At 56.2% G+C, this 18658-nt stretch overlaps 1 protein-coding gene across 6 annotated transcripts in view; it reads right to left on the bottom strand.

The window, feature by feature from the left end:
• LOC140716644 (TNF receptor-associated factor 3-like) overlaps nt 1-18658 on the bottom strand; it is a 227509-nt gene that overhangs the window by 131002 nt on the left and 77849 nt on the right. For 4 of the 6 annotated variants that reach the window (XM_073029474.1, XM_073029470.1, XM_073029469.1 and 1 more), the window contains 2 exons: nt 12133-12207; nt 10214-10306 (listed from right to left, as the gene is read on the bottom strand). In XM_073029474.1, the coding sequence (XP_072885575.1) occupies nt 10214-10306; nt 12133-12207 (168 nt within the window). The remainder of the gene's footprint in view (nt 1-10213; nt 10307-12132; nt 12208-18658) is intronic. The other 2 variants (XM_073029472.1, XM_073029473.1) reach the window with 1 other exon arrangement.

The following is an 18658-nucleotide window of genomic DNA, read 5'->3' as shown; positions in this document are numbered from 1 at the left end:
CCCACAGACCCCTGCTGATTGCTCCTGTGGCTCCTCCCACAGACCCCCTGCTGACAGCTCCTGTGGCTCCTCCCACAGACCCCAGCTGACAGCTCCTGTGGCTCCTCCCACAGACCCCTGCTGACTGCTCCTGTGGCTCCTCCCACAGACCCCCTGCTCCTGTGGCTCCTCCCACAGACCCCTGCTGACTGCTCCTGTGGCTCCTCCCAGAGACCCACAGCTCCTGTGGCTCCTCCCACTGACCCCTGCTGACTGCTCCTGTGGCTCCTCCCACAGACCCCCTGCTCCTGTGGCTCCTCCCACAGACCCCTGCTGACTGCTCCTGTGGCTCCTCCCAGAGACCCACAGCTCCTGTGGCTCCTCCCACAGACCCCTGCTGACTGCTCCTGTGGCTCCTCCCACAGACCCCTACTGACTGCTCCTGTGGCTCCTCCCACAGACCCCCTGCTGACTGCTCCTGTGGCTCCTCCCACAGACCCCCTGCTGACTGCTCCTGTGACTCCTCCCACAGACCCCTGCTGACTGCTCCTGTGGCTCCTCCCAGAGACCCCTGCTGACAGCTCCTGTGGCTCCTCCCACTGACCCCTGCTGACAGCTCCTGTGGCTCCTCCCACAGACCCCTGCTGACTGCTCCTGTGGCTCTTCCCACAGACCCCTGCTGACTGCTCCTGTGGCTCCTCCCACTGACCCCTGCTGACTGCTCCTGTGGCTCCTCCCAGAGACCCCTGCTGACAGCTCCTGTGGCTCCTCCCACTGACCCCTGCTGACAGCTCCTGTGGCTCCTCCCACAGACCCCTGCTGACTGCTCCTGTGGCTCTTCCCACAGACCCCTGCTGACTGCTCCTGTGGCTCCTCCCACAGACCCCCGCTGACTGCTCCTGTGGCTCCTCCTACAGACCCCTGCTGACTCCTCCTGTGGCTCCTCCCACAGACCCCTGCTGACAGCTGCTGTGGCTCCTCCCACAGACCCCCTTCTCCTGTGGCTCCTCCCACAGACCCACTGCTCCTGTGGCTCCTCCCACAGACCCCTGCTGACTGCTCCTGTGGCTCCTCCCAGAGACCCACAGCTCCTGTGGCTCCTCCCACTGACCCCTGCTGACTGCTCCTGTGGCTCCTCCCACAGACCCCTGCTGACTGCTCCTGTGGCTCCTCCCACAGACCCCCTGCTGACTGCTCCTGTGGCTCCTCCCACAGACCCCTGCTGACTGCTCCTGTAGCTCCTCCCACAGACCCCCTGCTCCTGTGGCTCCTCCCACAGACCCCTGCTGACTGCTCCTGTAGCTCCTCCCACAGACCCCCTGCTCCTGTGGCTCCTCCCACAGACCCCCTGCTCCTGTGGCTCCTCCCACAGACCCCTGCTGACTGCTCCTGTGGCTCCTCCCACAGACCCCCTGCTCCTGTGGCTCCTCCCACAGACCCCCTGCTGACTGCTCCTGTGGCTCCTCCCACTGACCCCTGCTGACTGCTCCTGTGGCCCCTCCCACAGACCCCCCTGCTGACTGCTCCTGTGGCTCCTCCCACAGACCCCTGCTGACTGCTCCTGTGGCTCCTCCCACAGACCCCCGCTGACTGCTCCTGTGGCTCCTCCCACAGACCCTGCTGACTGCTCCTGTGGCTCCTCCCACAGACCCACTGCTCATGTGGCTCCTCCCACAGACCCCTGCTGACTGCCCCTGTGGCTCCTCCCACAAACCCCTGCTGAATGCTCCTGTGGCTCCTCCCATAGACCCCTGCTGACTGCACCTGTGGCTCCTCCCACAGACCCCTGCTGACAGCTCCTGTGGCTCCACCCAGACCCCTGCTGACTGCTCCTGTGGCTCCTCCCACAGACCCCTGCTGACAGCTCCTGTGGCTCCACCCAGACCCCTGCTGACTGCTCCTGTGGCTCCTCCCACAGACCCCTGCTGACAGCTCCTGTGGCTCCTCCCACAGACCCCCTGCTGACTGCTCCTGTGGCTCCTCCCACAGACCCCCTGCTGACTGCTCCTGTGGCTCCTCCCACAGACCCCTGCAGACAGCTCCTGTGACTCCTCCCACAGACCCCCTGCAGACTGCTCCTGTGGCTCCTCCCAGAGACCCACAGCTCCTGTGGCTCTTCCCTCAGACCCCCTGCTGACTGCTCCTGTGGCTCCTCCCACAGACCCTGCTGACTGCTCCTGTGGCTCCTCCCACAGACCCCTACTGACTGCTCCTGTGGCTCCTCCCACAGACCCCCTGCTGACTGCTCCTGTGGCTCCTCCCACAGACCCCCTGCTGACTGCTCCTGTGACTCCTCCCACAGACCCCTGCTGACTGCTCCTGTGGCTCCTCCCAGAGACCCCTGCTGACAGCTCCTGTGGCTCCTCCCACTGACCCCTGCTGACAGCTCCTGTGGCTCCTCCCACAGACCCCTGCTGACTGCTCCTGTGGCTCTTCCCACAGACCCCTGCTGACTGCTCCTGTGGCTCCTCCCACTGACCCCTGCTGACTGCTCCTGTGGCTCCTCCCAGAGACCCCTGCTGACAGCTCCTGTGGCTCCTCCCACTGACCCCTGCTGACAGCTCCTGTGGCTCCTCCCACAGACCCCTGCTGACTGCTCCTGTGGCTCTTCCCACAGACCCCTGCTGACTGCTCCTGTGGCTCCTCCCACAGACCCCCGCTGACTGCTCCTGTGGCTCCTCCTACAGACCCCTGCTGACTCCTCCTGTGGCTCCTCCCACAGACCCCTGCTGACAGCTGCTGTGGCTCCTCCCACAGACCCCCTTCTCCTGTGGCTCCTCCCACAGACCCACTGCTCCTGTGGCTCCTCCCACAGACCCCTGCTGACTGCTCCTGTGGCTCCTCCCAGAGACCCACAGCTCCTGTGGCTCCTCCCACTGACCCCTGCTGACTGCTCCTGTGGCTCCTCCCACAGACCCCTGCTGACTGCTCCTGTGGCTCCTCCCACAGACCCCCTGCTGACTGCTCCTGTGGCTCCTCCCACAGACCCCTGCTGACTGCTCCTGTAGCTCCTCCCACAGACCCCCTGCTCCTGTGGCTCCTCCCACAGACCCCTGCTGACTGCTCCTGTAGCTCCTCCCACAGACCCCCTGCTCCTGTGGCTCCTCCCACAGACCCCCTGCTCCTGTGGCTCCTCCCACAGACCCCTGCTGACTGCTCCTGTGGCTCCTCCCACAGACCCCCTGCTCCTGTGGCTCCTCCCACAGACCCCCTGCTGACTGCTCCTGTGGCTCCTCCCACTGACCCCTGCTGACTGCTCCTGTGGCCCCTCCCACAGACCCCCCTGCTGACTGCTCCTGTGGCTCCTCCCACAGACCCCTGCTGACTGCTCCTGTGGCTCCTCCCACAGACCCCCGCTGACTGCTCCTGTGGCTCCTCCCACAGACCCTGCTGACTGCTCCTGTGGCTCCTCCCACAGACCCACTGCTCATGTGGCTCCTCCCACAGACCCCTGCTGACTGCCCCTGTGGCTCCTCCCACAAACCCCTGCTGAATGCTCCTGTGGCTCCTCCCATAGACCCCTGCTGACTGCACCTGTGGCTCCTCCCACAGACCCCTGCTGACAGCTCCTGTGGCTCCACCCAGACCCCTGCTGACTGCTCCTGTGGCTCCTCCCACAGACCCCTGCTGACAGCTCCTGTGGCTCCACCCAGACCCCTGCTGACTGCTCCTGTGGCTCCTCCCACAGACCCCTGCTGACAGCTCCTGTGGCTCCTCCCACAGACCCCCTGCTGACTGCTCCTGTGGCTCCTCCCACAGACCCCCTGCTGACTGCTCCTGTGGCTCCTCCCACAGACCCCTGCAGACAGCTCCTGTGACTCCTCCCACAGACCCCCTGCAGACTGCTCCTGTGGCTCCTCCCAGAGACCCACAGCTCCTGTGGCTCTTCCCTCAGACCCCCTGCTGACTGCTCCTGTGGCTCCTCCCACAGACCCTGCTGACTGCTCCTGTGGCTCCTCCCACAGACCCACTGCTCATGTGGCTCCTCCCACAGACCCCTGCTGACTGCCCCTGTGGCTCCTCCCACAAACCCCTGCTGAATGCTCCTGTGGCTCCTCCCATAGACCCCTGCTGACTGCACCTGTGGCTCCTCCCACAGACCCCTGCTGACAGCTCCTGTGGCTCCACCCAGACCCCTGCTGACTGCTCCTGTGGCTCCTCCCACAGACCCCTGCTGACAGCTCCTGTGGCTCCACCCAGACCCCTGCTGACTGCTCCTGTGGCTCCTCCCACAGACCCCTGCTGACAGCTCCTGTGGCTCCTCCCACAGACCCCCTGCTGACTGCTCCTGTGGCTCCTCCCACAGACCCCCTGCTGACAGCTCCTGTGGCTCCTCCCACAGACCCCCTGCTGACTGCTCCTGTGGCTCCTCCCACAGACCCCCTGCTGACTGCTCCTGTGGCTCCTCCCACAGACCCCCTGCTGACTGCTCCTGTGGCTCCTCCCACAGACCCCCTGCTGACTGCTCCTGTGGCTCCTCCCACAGACCCCTGCAGACAGCTCCTGTGACTCCTCCCACAGACCCCCTGCTGACTGCTCCTGTGGCTCCTCCCACAGACACCCTGCTGACTGCTCCTGTGGCTCCTCCCACAGACCCCTGCTGACTGCTCCTGTGGCTCCTCCCACAGACCCCCTGCTCCTGTGGCTCCTCCCTCAGACCCCTGCTGACTGCTCCTGTGGCTCCTCCCACAGACCCCCTGCTCCTGTGGCTCCTCCCACAGACCCCTGCTGACTGCTCCTGTGGCTCCTCCCACAGACCCCCTGCTCCTGTGGCTCCTCCCACAGACCCCTGCTGACTGCTCCTGTGGCTCCTCCCACAGACCCCTGCTGACTTCTCCTGTGGCTCCTCCCAGAGACCCACAGCTCCTGTGGCTCCTCCCACTGACCCCTTCTGACAGCTCCTGTGGCTCCTCCCACAGACCCCTGCTGACTGCTCCTGTGGCTCCTCCCACAGACCCCTGCTGACTACTCCTGTGGCTCCTCCCACAGACCCCCTGCTGACTCCTCCTGTGGCTCCTCCCACAGACCCCCTGCTGACAGCTCCTGTGGCTCCTCCCACAGACCCCCTGCTGACAGCTCCTGTGGCTCCTCCCACAGACCCCCGCTGACAGCTCCTGTGGCTCCTCCTACAGACCCCTGCTGACTCCTCCTGTGGCTCCTCCCACAGACCCACTGCTCCTGTGGCTCCTCCCACAGACCCCCTGCTGACTGCTCCTGTGGCTCCTCCCACAGACCCCTGCTGACAGCTCCTGTGGCTCCTCCCACTGACCCCCTGCTGACTGCTCCTGTGGCTCCTCCCACAGACCCCTGCTGACAGCTCCTGTGGCTCCTCCCACAGACCCACTGCTGACTGCTCCTGTGGCTCCTCCCACAGACCCCCTGCTGACTGCTCCTGTGGCTCCTCCCAGAGACCCCTGCTGACAGCTCCTGTGGCTCCTCCCACAGACCCCCTGCTGACTGCTCCTGTGGCTCCTCCCACAGACCCACAGCTCCTGTGGCTCCTCCCACAGACCCCTGCTGACTGCTCCTGTGGCTCCTCCCAGAGACCCACAGCTCCTGTGGCTCTTCCCTCAGACCCCCTGCTGACTGCTCCTGTGGCTCCTCCCACTGACCCCTGCTGACTGCTCCTGTGTCTCCTCCCACTGACCCCTGCTGACTGCTCCTGTGGCTCCTCCCACAGACCCCCTGCTGACTGCTCCTGTGGCTCCTCCCAGAGACCCCTGCTGACTGCTCCTGTGGCTCCTCCCACTGACCCCTGCTGACTGCTCCTCTGGCTCCTCCCTCAGACCCCTGTCTGACTGCTCCTGTGGCTCCTCCCACAGACCCTGCTGACTGCTCCTGTGGCCCCTCCCACAGACCCCTGCTGACAGCTCCTGTGGCTCCTCCCACAGACCCCCTGCTGACTGCTCCTGTGGCTCCTCCCACAGACCCACAGCTCCTGTGGCTCCTCCCACAGACCCCTGCTGACTGCTCCTGTGGCTCCTCCCAGAGACCCACAGCTCCTGTGGCTCTTCCCTCAGACCCCCTGCTGACTGCTCCTGTGGCTCCTCCCACTGACCCCTGCTGACTGCTCCTGTGGCTCCTCCCACTGACCCCTGCTGACTGCTCCTGTGGCTCCTCCCACAGACCCCCTGCAGACTGCTCCTGTGGCTCCTCCCAGAGACCCCTGCTGACTGCTCCTGTGGCTCCTCCCACTGACCCCTGCTGACTGCTCCTCTGGCTCCTCCCTCAGACCCCTGTCTGACTGCTCCTGTGGCTCCTCCCACAGACCCTGCTGACTGCTCCTGTGGCCCCTCCCACAGACCCCCGCTGACTGCTCATGTGGCTCCTCCCACAGACCCCTGCTGACTGCCCCTGTGGCTCCTCCCACAAACCCCTGCTGAATGCTCCTGTGGCTCCTCCCATAGACCCCTGCTGACTGCACCTGTGGCTCCTCCCACAGACCCCCTGCTGACTGCTCCTGTGGCTCCTCCCACAGACCCCTGCTGACTGCTCCTGTGGCTCCTCCCACAGACCCCTGCTGACTGCTCCTGTGGCTCCTCCCACAGACCCCTGCTGACTGCTCCTGTGGCTCCTCCCACAGACCCCTGCTGACTGCTCCTGTGGCTCCTCCCACAGACCCCCTGCTGACTGCTCCTGTGGCTCCTCCCACAGACCCCCTGCTGACAGCTCCTGTGGCTCCTCCCACAGACCCCCTGCTGACTGCTCCTGTGGCTCCTCCCACAGACCCCTGCTGACTGCTCCTGTGGCTCCTCCCACAGACCCCCTGCTGACTGCTCCTGTGACTCCTCCCACAGACCCCTGCAGACAGCTCCTGTGACTCCTCCCACAGACCCCCTGCAGACAGCTCCTGTGACTCCTCCCACAGACCCCCTGCAGACAGCTCCTGTGACTCCTCCCACAGACCCACTGCTCCTGTGACTCCTCCCACAGACCCCCGCTGACTACTCCTGTGGCTCCTCCCACAGACCCCCTGCTGACAGCTCCTGTGGCTCCTCCCACTGACCCACTGCTCCTGTGGCTCCTCCCACAGACCCCTGCTGACTGCTCCTGTGGCTCTTCCCACAGACCCCTGTCTGACTGCTCCTGTGGCTCCTCCCACAGACCCCTGTCTGACTGCTCCTGTGGCTAATCCCACTGACCCCTGCTGACTGCTCCTGTGGCTCCTCCCACAGACCCCTGTCTGACTGCTCCTGTGGCTAATCCCACTGACCCCTGCTGACTGCTCCTGTGGCTCCTCCCACTGACCCCTGCTCCTGTGGCTCCTCCCACAGACCCCTGCTGACTGCTCTGTGGCTCCTCCCACAGACCCCTGCTGACTGCTCCTGTGGCTCCTCCCACAGACCCCTGTCTGACTGCTCCTGTGGCTCCTCCCACAGACCCTGCTGACTGCTCCTGTGGCTCCTCCCACAGACCCCTGCTGTCTGCTCCTGTGGCTCCTCCCACATACCCTGCTGACTGCTCCTGTGGCTCCTCCCACAGACCCCTGCTGACTGCTCCTGTGGCTCCTCCCACTGACCCACTGCTCCTGTGGCTCCTCCCACAGACCCTCTGCTCCTGTGGCTCCTCCCACAGACCCTCTGCTCCTGTGGCTCCTCCCACAGACCCCTGCTGACTGCTCCTGTGGCTCCTCCCACAGACCCCCTGCTCCTGTGGCTCCTCCCACAGACCCCTGCTGACTGCTCCTGTGGCTCCTCCCACAGACCCACTGCTCCTGTGGCTCCTCCCACAGACCCACTGCTCCTGTGGCTCCTCCCACAGACCCCCTGCTGACTGCTCCTGTGGCTCCTCCCACAGACCGCTGCTGACTTCTCCTGTGGCTCCTCCCAGAGACCCACAGCTCCTGTGGCTCCTCCCACTGACCCCTGCTGACTGCTCCTGTGGCTCCTCCCACAGACCCCTGCTGACTACTCCTGTGGCTTCTCCCACAGACCCCCTGCTGACTCCTCCTGTGGCTCCTCCCACAGACCCCCTGCTGACAGCTCCTGTGGCTCCTCCCACAGACCCCCTGCTGACAGCTCCTGTGGCTCCTCCCACAGACCCCCGCTGACAGCTCCTGTGGCTCCTCCTACAGACCCCTGCTGACTCCTCCTGTGGCTCCTCCCACAGACCCACTGCTCCTGTGGCTCCTCCCACAGACCCCCTGCTGACTGCTCCTGTGGCTCCTCCCACAGACCCCGCTGACAGCTCCTGTGGCTCCTCCCACTGACCCCCTGCTGACTGCTCCTGTGGCTCCTCCCACAGACCCCTGCTGACTGCTCCTGTGGCTCCTCCCACAGACCCCCTGCTGACTGCTCCTGTGGCTCCTCCCAGAGACCCCTGCTGACTGCTCCTGTGGCTCCTCCCAGAGACCCCTGCTGACAGCTCCTGTGGCTCCTCCCACAGACCCCCTGCTGACTGCTCCTGTGGCTCCTCCCACAGACCCACAGCTCCTGTGGCTCCTCCCACAGACCCCTGCTGACAGCTCCTGTGGCTCCTCCCACAGACCCCCTGCTGACTGCCCCTGTGGCTCCTCCCACAAACCCCTGCTGAATGCTCCTGTGGCTCCTCCCATAGACCCCTGCTGACTGCACCTGTGGCTCCTCCCACAGACCCCCTGCTGACTGCTCCTGTGGCTCCTCCCACAGACCCCCTGCTGACTGCTCCTGTGGCTCCTCCCACAGACCCCTGCTGACTGCTCCTGTGGCTCCTCCCACAGACCCCCTGCTGACTGCTCCTGTGACTCCTCCCACAGACCCCCTGCTGACTGCTCCTGTGACTCCTCCCACAGACCCCTGCAGACAGCTCCTGTGACTCCTCCCACAGACCCCCTGCAGACAGCTCCTGTGACTCCTCCCACAGACCCACTGCTCCTGTGACTCCTCCCACAGACCCCCGCTGACTACTCCTGTGGCTCCTCCCACAGACCCCCTGCTGACAGCTCCTGTGGCTCCTCCCACTGACCCACTGCTCCTGTGGCTCCTCACACTGACCCCTGCTGACTGCTCCTGTGGCTCCTCCCACAGACCCCTGCTGACTGCTCCTGTGGCTCTTCCCACAGACCCCTGTCTGACTGCTCCTGTGGCTCCTCCCACAGACCCCTGTCTGACTGCTCCTGTGGCTAATCCCACTGACCCCTGCTGACTGCTCCTGTGGCTCCTCCCACAGACCCCTGTCTGACTGCTCCTGTGGCTAATCCCACTGACCCCTGCTGACTGCTCCTGTGGCTCCTCCCACTGACCCCTGCTCCTGTGGCTCCTCCCACAGACCCCTGCTGACTGCTCCTGTGGCTCCTCCCACAGACCCCTGCTGACTGCTCCTGTGGCTCCTCCCACAGACCCCTGTCTGACTGCTCCTGTGGCTCCTCCCACAGACCCTGCTGACTGCTCCTGTGGCTCCTCCCACAGACCCCTGCTGTCTGCTCCTGTGGCTCCTCCCACAGACCCCTGTCTGACTGCTCCTGTGGCTCCTCCCACAGACCCCTGTCTGACTGCTCCTGTGGCTCCTCCCACAGACCCCTGTCTGACTGCTCCTGTGGCTCCTCCCACAGACCCCTGTCTGACTGCTCCTGTGGCTCCTCCCACAGACCCTGCTGACTGCTCCTGTGGCTCCTCCCACAGACCCCTGCTGACTGCTCCTGTGGCTCCTCCCACAGACCCCTGCTGACTGCTCCTGTGGCTCCTCCCACTGACCCACTGCTCCTGTGGCTCCTCCCACAGACCCTCTGCTCCTGTGGCTCCTCCCACAGACCCCTGCTGACTGCTCCTGTGGCTCCTCCCACAGACCCACTGCTCCTGTGGCTCCTCCCACAGACCCCTGCTGACTGCTCCTGTGGCTCCTCCCACAGACCCACTGCTCCTGTGGCTCCTCCCACAGACCCCCTGCTGACTGCTCCTGTGGCTCCTCCCTCAGACCCCTGCTGACTCCTCCTGTGGCTCCTCCCACAGACCCCCTGCTGACTGCTCCTGTGGCCCCTCCCACAGACCCCCTGCTGTCTGATCCTGTGGCTCCTCCCACTGACCCCTGCTGACTGCTCCTGTGGCTCCTCCCACAGACCCCTGCTGACTGCTCCTGTGGCTCCTCCCACAGACCCCCTGCTCCTGTGGCTCCTCCCACAGACCCCTGTATAAAGGTGATTGAGGCCTGAGCCCAGCCTCATTCCCCAGGATGTAGTGTTGTTCATTCTTCCAGTCAATAAAAGCCGACATCTCGCCTCTTATGTCTCAGAGTGAGTTATTGATGGTGCATCAATTACCTTCTCCTCCAGCGTCTTGTTCTTCAACAAAACTAGCGTCAAGTGTTGATGGGTAAACTGTGTCTCGTGCTCTTTAAGGCGAGGATTTGTTCCCTGTGGAAAGAGAAAAAAAATGTTTTAATGCTAGGTCCGCAAGATTTTCCTGTTCGTTTATTTAAGAGATACAGTGTGGAACAGGCCCTTCTGGCCCAATGAGTCATCAACCCACCGATTTAACCTTATTCGAAATCACAGGACAATTTGCAATGACCAATTAACCAACTAATCTGTTGTTCGGCTGACTGTGTGCATGCAATGTAATTCTCTTCTCCAGGTAAGTAGCGTGGACAGTGTTTTGAAACATCAAGGTTTCCTTGGGGCACAGCCCAGTACAGGCCCTTTGACCAACCATCTTGTGCCGACCTTTGAACCTACTCTACAATCTGCTTAACCCTTCCCTCCATGTGCCTATCTAAAAGTTTCTCAAACTCCCCCTACCTATCTGCCACCATGCACCTTGTGTTAAAATAAATTACCTGTAACACCCCCTCCCCTCAATATTTCCCACCTTAAAATTATGCTCCCTGACATTAGTCATCTCCATCCTCTCCTGAGCTGGCAAAGACACTGTGGAGTCTCAGCTGGGTTACAATTTGGGCTTGTTCTCACCAGGGCTGAGGAAATAGGTTATCAAAGGTTGGATGATATTGATGGAAGGAAATGACCATATCTGTTGCAAATATCTACCAGAGCACATCAGCCGAATCCCATTTTGTCAGAAGGTTGGGATCAGAAGTTCTTGGCTCAGGTGTTTAGTCATTGAGTCATGAAGATACAGAGACAAGAGGGGGATAAAAGCACCACCATGTGCATGCTAACAAAACAACACCATTCTGTCCTAATCCTCAGTTCCAGTGCCTAGTATCCAAAATCCAACTTTGGGATTGAGACCATACTGGATTTTGGATAAGTTTTGTACTTCAAACTTGACATATACTATTTTGTTTTTGCATGTAATCCTGTTATCCTCTTCCAAGAACTCGTGTGGGGCTACGGACCAGATCGGGTTGGCTCTGAGCTGAGAGCTAGGCCTACACCCTGCTGTGGAAGTAGTGAGGAAGTCTGAGAGAAATGGCCTATGTTTGGGCAGCTGGGCTTCGGATATCTTGTATTGTTGTCCTTTGAGATTCGGATTCCTGACAATTCTCTCTTCTCCCCATTGTGCAGGAAATACCAAAGCTTTGAAACACGTACAGTATCACCAGGCTCCATCCTGCTGAATACTGAATAGAACTCCTGATCTAACCCATATTGTCTGCCTGCACTATCATTTCACTGTAACTGTGACGGTGGATTCTGTATTCTGTCATTGCTTTTTCCTCTGTGCTACCTCGATGTAGTGAAGTTGGAAACGATCTGCCTGGACGGAGCTGGAGGCCCAATGTCTGAGAACCTACAGCCAGGGACTGGAGGCTCAGGGGCAGCCCGTTCTGGGGCTGGAGGCCAGTCTGTGCAAGCGAGTGGGTGAGTGAGGGGCAATGTGTTTAAGGGTCTTGTTTTGCAGTTGTTGTCTTATTGTGTTTTATTGTCATTGTTGTTGCTTTTTGTGTTCATCTGAACATTGTGGGCATGCTCCATTGGCACCTGAGCGGGTGGCAGTGCTTGCAGACTGCCCCCAGCACACATTTGGGCGTGCTGCTTGTCGATACAAATGACAAATTTCATTGTATGTTTCGATGTACATGTGATAAATAAATCTGAAACTGATTCGGAATCTAGGATTTTCACTGTCGTTCAGCACATGTGACAGTGATAGACGAATTACCTACTAACAAGAGTGGCAAACTTCCCTCCGTCTACTCCTCTGAAATTACTCCATAAGACATCAAGACATCAATCCAAAGACCTGCTCACCACTGGGACTCTAGAACCACACTCACCTTGAAAGTGCATCCATAGCTACTAAAATCGCAACACCTCTCCTCTTTGAGACACTCGAACGTGTGGTCTTTGAGCTGTAAATAAAACCATAAGATATAGGAGCTAAATTAGGCCATTTGGCCCATTGAGTCTGCTCCACCATTCCATCATGGCTGATCCATTTCCCTCTCAGCCTTAATCTCCTACCTTCCCACCGGTATCCCTCCATGCCCTGACCAATCAAGAATCTATCAACCTCTGCCTTAAACGTACATAAAGACTCGGCTTTCACAGCTGCCCATGGCAAAGAATTCCACAGATTCACCACTCCCTGGCTAAAGAAATTTATCCTCATCTCTGTTCTAAAAGGATATCCCCCTGTTCTGAAGTATGTCCTTTAGTCTTTGACACTCCCACCACAGGAAACATCCTCTCCACATCCACTCTATCAAGACCTTTGAACTCTCACTGATGATCACTCTTGAAGGAACCTGACAGGCTCCAGGACCAGTTTACTTCTTGGCCCAGCTGCCAGCTTGTGTTTTGTTACAGCTGCCTTCAGCTGAGATAGGTTCCTGAGACTAACATTAGTTTGGAGTGTTTTCCAGCGCATGCTATGATACGTCAGGCAGTCTGGTATTTTGTTTTAAGGTCCTTCGTCAGTTGCTGAAAGAAGGAATTAAAATCTAATTTAATCGAATGGTGGCTCTGGAAATGGATTGGCAAAGTTTCAGGTCAGGGGCCTTCCCTGTTGACTGTCCATCCCTTCCACAGTTGCTGCCTGACCTATTGAGTTGTTTCAGATCCAGTGTCTGTGATACCCTGTGTTTCCAGGGCTCCAGGCAACTCGCCAACACCAATGTTGAATTATACTTACAACAATGAAACATAATTGAATGTCTTGGACCCAAATCTGCTGACAATAAAAAGAAGGGAAAGTAAATTGTAAGGAGGATGTAAAAAGCCAGCAAAGGGATATGGATAGGATAAATGGTGTGGATAAATGGGTTACAACGTGAGGGGCTCCAGTTTGACAAGGAGAGTGTTGATTAAATTGAAAAGGTCTTTTTAATATTGGGTAAGATTGCAGAGTTTTCAAGCATGAAACATGAAATGATAACCAAGTAATAGACAGCAAAAAATGGAAGGTATTAACAGAGAATTCTTATGACCATCAGGGAGGAAGATCAGGAGCCTGAAGACCCACACTTAACGTTCTAGGAACTGATTGTTCTCCTCTGCCATCAGGTTTCTGAATGGCCCTTGAATACTACCTTTCTACTCCCCTTTTGATCATCTACGTGTCTATCTATCCCTTTATATTGTTGTAACTTACTGTAGTTTTTTATGTCAATAATAATAAACCTGATTCTGATTCTAAGAAATCTTACTCCAACTTTGCACAATGTTGGTGAGACCACACCCAGAGAACTACAGACATTTTTGGAGTCCTTCTTATTCGAGGAGGGACGCACAGTGGAGTAAAGGTTCCTTAGGTTGATTCCGCAGAAGGAGGAGTTATCTTTTGAGGAAGGACTGAGCCCAAACTCATGAGAGTTTAAAATGCTGAGAGGAGGATGAGCATAGAACATAGACAGACCTTTCGGCCCACAATGTCCATGCTAAACACAGTGCTGAATTAAACTAAATCTCTTCTGCCATATCTCTCCATTCCCTGTATAGTTCTGTGTCTGTCTATTAAAGACCACTATCATATCTGCTTCCACCACTAACCCTACAGCCCATTCCAGGCACCCACCACTTCCTGCGTAAAGATCTTACCCAACAGATATGATTCTGGGAGGGTTTGCCAGATTGGATACAGAAAAAATGTTTCTTTTTCCTTATGGGAACCAGAACAGGCTTTAAAATGCGGAGTTCCTGTTTTAAAATGGAAATGAGGAGGAATTTCATCTCAGAATTCTCTAACGCAGAGAGTGACTGAGACGGAGTCATTGCATTGACACAGGCTGAGATGGACAGAGTTGTAGGGAGATGGAACTGAGTCCAAGGAATAGGATGGAGGAGCCAAGTGGCCAACGCCTGCCCCTAGTGCTTGTGTTCTCATCACGGGTCTATCTCTCGGGCACTGACGACTGCATTTTAGTTCAGACTGAAGAAAGATCTCAGTGAGGGGAAATCCCTGCAGAAATGTCAATAACAAGAATGTGTAAAATGTACCAAGTTAAATCTGAAAGTGAGAAATGAGAAAAGAGCTGTAAGACTTTCCACAAATCTGCAGTTTTTACTTGGTTCTGAACAACAGGCTTGAGCTAACACTCACCTTAATGGGGAGCCACTCACTGCCTCCACCGGCAGAATCTCACATTCTTAGTAGCACATTTCACCATCCTGAGATCTCCCAAAATGCTTATGTCAATTAAATACTTCTGAGGAGCTGCGAGGTGGGGGTTGTGGTGACTTGTATGCAGTATGAAGAAAGCCCTTAACTCCAAGTGGAGTCATCGGGACGCCCTCGTGATGTTTTTTTTTAAGCAGGCTTTCTTATTTTTACGAGGCCGAGTTGCTAGCTCGACGCTCCACCCAGCGCCGATGGAGCCGGCCGGATTCGAACTCGGGAGCCTTCGCTCCGAAGTCCAACGCCGATGCCACTATGCCACCAGCCGGTGTGTTTGTATGCAGTAAGGTCTCACAAAAAGCAGGGTGCTTGGCTAAATCATCCAATCATCTTGATCAAACCGAGAGATAAACATCCATCAAGGTTATTGCTTTTCTCTTCAATGGGACAGAGGTATATAAAATTATGATGGGGATAGATAGAGTGAATGCAAGCAGGCTTTTTCCACTGAGGCCAGGGGAGAAAAAAGCCAAAGGACATGGGTTAAGGGTGAAGGGGGAAAAGTTTAAATAGAACATTGGGGGGGGGGCTTCTTCACACAGAGGGTGGTGGGTGTGTGGAATGAGCTGCCAGAAGAAGTGGTAAATGCGGGCTCACTTTTAACATTTAAGAAAAGACTTGGACAGGTACATGGATGAGAGGGGTTTGGAGGGATGTGGTCCAGGTGCAGGTCAGTGGGACTAGGCAGAAAAATGGTTCGGCACAGCCAAGAAGCCTGTTTCTGTGCTGTAATGCTCTATGGTTCTATGGAAGTGCAAGATCGCAAGAGAAAAGACAGGACCTCAGTTTAATCTCTTAAAAGAAAGTAACATCATCAGTGTGACACTCCCTCAGTGTGAGCATGAAGCTGGAGAGAGGTTGGGGTGGGGTGAGTGCTAGGATTAAACAGCTCACCATATCCACCTACACTAATCCCACTTCTCACTAACAATGTATTTCCCTACAACCATCAGGCTCCTGAACCTGCACGGATATCTTCACTCACATCAACTCTGAACTGATTCCACAACCATCAGGTTCTACAACTCATGTTCTCGGTATTATTTATTTACTTGTTTTATGTGCACAGCTTGTCTTCTTCTGCGCATTTGTTGTGTGTCAGTCTTTGTGGTGTTTCATTGATTTGATTATATTTCTTTATTTTACTGTGAATGCCTACAAGATAATGAAACTCAGGGTGGAGTATGGTGACACATACGCACATACTTTGACAATAAATTTACTTTGGACTTTGTTCTCTTAGTCCGCGGCCTTCCATGCCTTGGTGATCCGAGTGTCGGTCCAGGCATTTCTCGAAAGTTGTGGAGTCCCTGCCTCCACTGCCCACTCAGCCTTGAAGTCGGAACTGACTGACCCACGCCTGCCATTCGTAGCAGTCCAGTAACATCACTCATTCACAACGAACCTCATCGCTGGATTAGAAAGCATGAAAGATACTCAATGAATTTATCTGACGCTGGTAATGATGGTGACAAGAATATCACCACAAACCACAACCCAGGCATTAATTTGCACAAAGGTTTTATTTTTAATCCCTCTCGTTGGCCCTAACGTCTGTTTTTGCACTTCAAGGATGGAACAGAGGTTTGGGAAAAGTTACCCATCCACAGGGAATCTCGTAGACACAAGAGATGGCAGATGCCAAAATCTGGAGCAACCACTGTGCTTGGCACAACAGAGTGGGTTGAAGAGCTGGTACTGTGCTGTAATGTTCTACATTCTGTGCTCAGATAACCTGCTGCAACAGGATGGAAGTCAACCACGAAGGAGAGGAACCTTATGAGCGGCAGGAAGCGGGACCAATAACCTCAGCAGATTGGTTGCTGCTAGGGGAACACAGCGGATCCTGTAGATGCTGGAAATCCAAAGCAACACAAACGAAAGGCTGGAGAGGTCAACAGGTCAGGCAGCATCTACCGAGGGGAATGAACAGCTGTACCCGAAACATTAATTGTTTATTTACCCTCCACAGCCACCGCATGACTCGATGAGTTCTTTCAGCATTTTGTGTGTGGCCCTGCAGGGGACCTCCTCCAGCAATTTACCCCTCATGTACCTCTCTCAGTTCTGCTCTCTGGTCTCTTGACTATGCCATTGTTACTTGGCGTTGGAAGAATGGCGACACTGTGGGTGTTGGTCATTGATGAAAACAATGCATTTGACGTTTTGATGTACATACATGTGGAAAAATGTAAAGCTAATATTTAATCTTCAATTGTGTGAAGTATAAGAGCAAAGAGGTTAACAAACTGGATATGCGGTCAGAGATGAACAAACTGGACATGAGGTCAGAGGCATGCGGTCAAACTGGACATGTGGTCAGAGGCATGCGGTCAAACTGGACATGAGGTCAGAGATGAACAAACTGGACATGAGGTCAGAGATGAACGAACTGGACATGTGGTCAGAGATGAACGAACTGGACATGTGGTCAGAGGCATGCGGTCAAACTGGACATGAGGTCAGAGGTTAACAAACTGGACATGAGGTCAGAGGCATGCGGTCAAACTGGACATGAGGTCAGAGGCATGCAGTCAAACTGGACATGAGGTCAGAGATGAACGAACTGGACATGTGGTCAGAGGCATGCGGTCAAACTGGACATGAGGTCAGAGGCTAACAAACTGGACATGAGGTCAGAGGCATGCGGTCAAACTGGACATGAGGTCAGAGGTTAACGAACTGGACATGAGGTCAGAGGCATGCGGTCAAACTGGACATGAGGTCAGAGGTTAACAAACTGGACATGTGGTCAGAGATGAACAAACTGGACATGAGGTCAGAGATGAACAAACTGGACATGTGGTCAGAGGCATGCGGTCAAACTGGACATGAGGTCAGAGATGAACAAACTGGACATGAGGTCAGAGATGAACGAACTGGACATGTGGTCAGAGATGAACGAACTGGACATGTGGTCAGAGGCATGCGGTCAAACTGGACATGAGGTCAGAGGTTAACAAACTGGACATGAGGTCAGAGGTTAACAAACTGGACATGTGGTCAGAGATGAACAAACTGGACATGAGGTCAGAGATGAACAAACTGGACATGTGGTTAGAGGCATGCGGTCAAACTGGACATGAGGTCAGAGGTTAACAAACTGGACATGTGGTCAGAGTAGATCCGTGGAGTCAGAGTTGTTTAAAACAGAAACTAGGCTTCAGCTCATCACATCCATTTTCCTGTATAGATCCATATGCTGCCGTGCATCTTTGCCTAAATGGCTCAATTGTTATCTGACTCCATCTCCTCTGCCTGCTTGTTCCAGACATCAAACACACTCTGTGTGAGATAACTTAACTCTCTGCTCTGCTTTCTCTTAGCAAATCTATGCCCTCATATTTTTAATCCAACTACCATGGAAAAAAAATGTGTTGGCTATCTTCTCCTAGCTTTCACACAATCTTATCCATTCAGGGGGCATTTTATCTGGCACACCTGCACATGGGCATGTCAATGCAAACATCTAATCAGCCAATCCTGTGGCAGCAACTCAATGCATAGAAGCATGCAGACATGGTCAGGAGGTTCAGACTAAACATCAGAATGGGGGATCTCAGGGAAAGATTGTTGGTGCCAGACTCGGTGGTGTGAGTATCTCAGAAACCGCGGATTTCCTGGGATTTTCACACGCAGCAGTCTCTAGAATTCGGTGTGAAAAACAAAAAGCATCCAGTGGGCAGCAGTTCTGTGGGCTCAAATGCCACGTTAATGAGAGAGGTCAGAGGAGAATGACCAGACGCTAACAAATAACCATGTGTTACAACAGTGCATCAGAGCATCTTTCAACGCACAACACGTTGAACCTTGAAGTGGATGGGCTACAACAGCAGAAGATCATGAATATACGTCAAGTGCTCACCTTATTAGGTATGGGAGGCACCAAATTAAACGGCCACTGTGTGTAAACCTCAAGTCACCCCTCACCCTTACTAACTCCGAGGAAAACAAGCCCGGGCTTTCCAATCTCTCCAGCATCCTGGGGAATCTCCTCTGCATTCTCCCAGTTCAGCCACATCCCTCTTAAAGATGAGCTTCATTTGTCACAGGTACATTGAACCATGCAGTGAACTGTGACATTTTGCATCAGTGACCAACACAGTCCAAGAATGTGCTGGGAGCAACTCTCAAGTTTTGTGACAACATATCATGTAGACACCCTGTACGGCTCTGGAATGTGGGCG

This window comes from Hemitrygon akajei, chromosome 25 (assembly GCF_048418815.1).
Source record: "Hemitrygon akajei chromosome 25, sHemAka1.3, whole genome shotgun sequence".
NCBI lineage: Eukaryota > Metazoa > Chordata > Chondrichthyes > Myliobatiformes > Dasyatidae > Hemitrygon > Hemitrygon akajei.
Note: the sequence above shows the minus strand (reverse complement) of the source record. Positions and strands in the feature narration are given on the sequence as shown.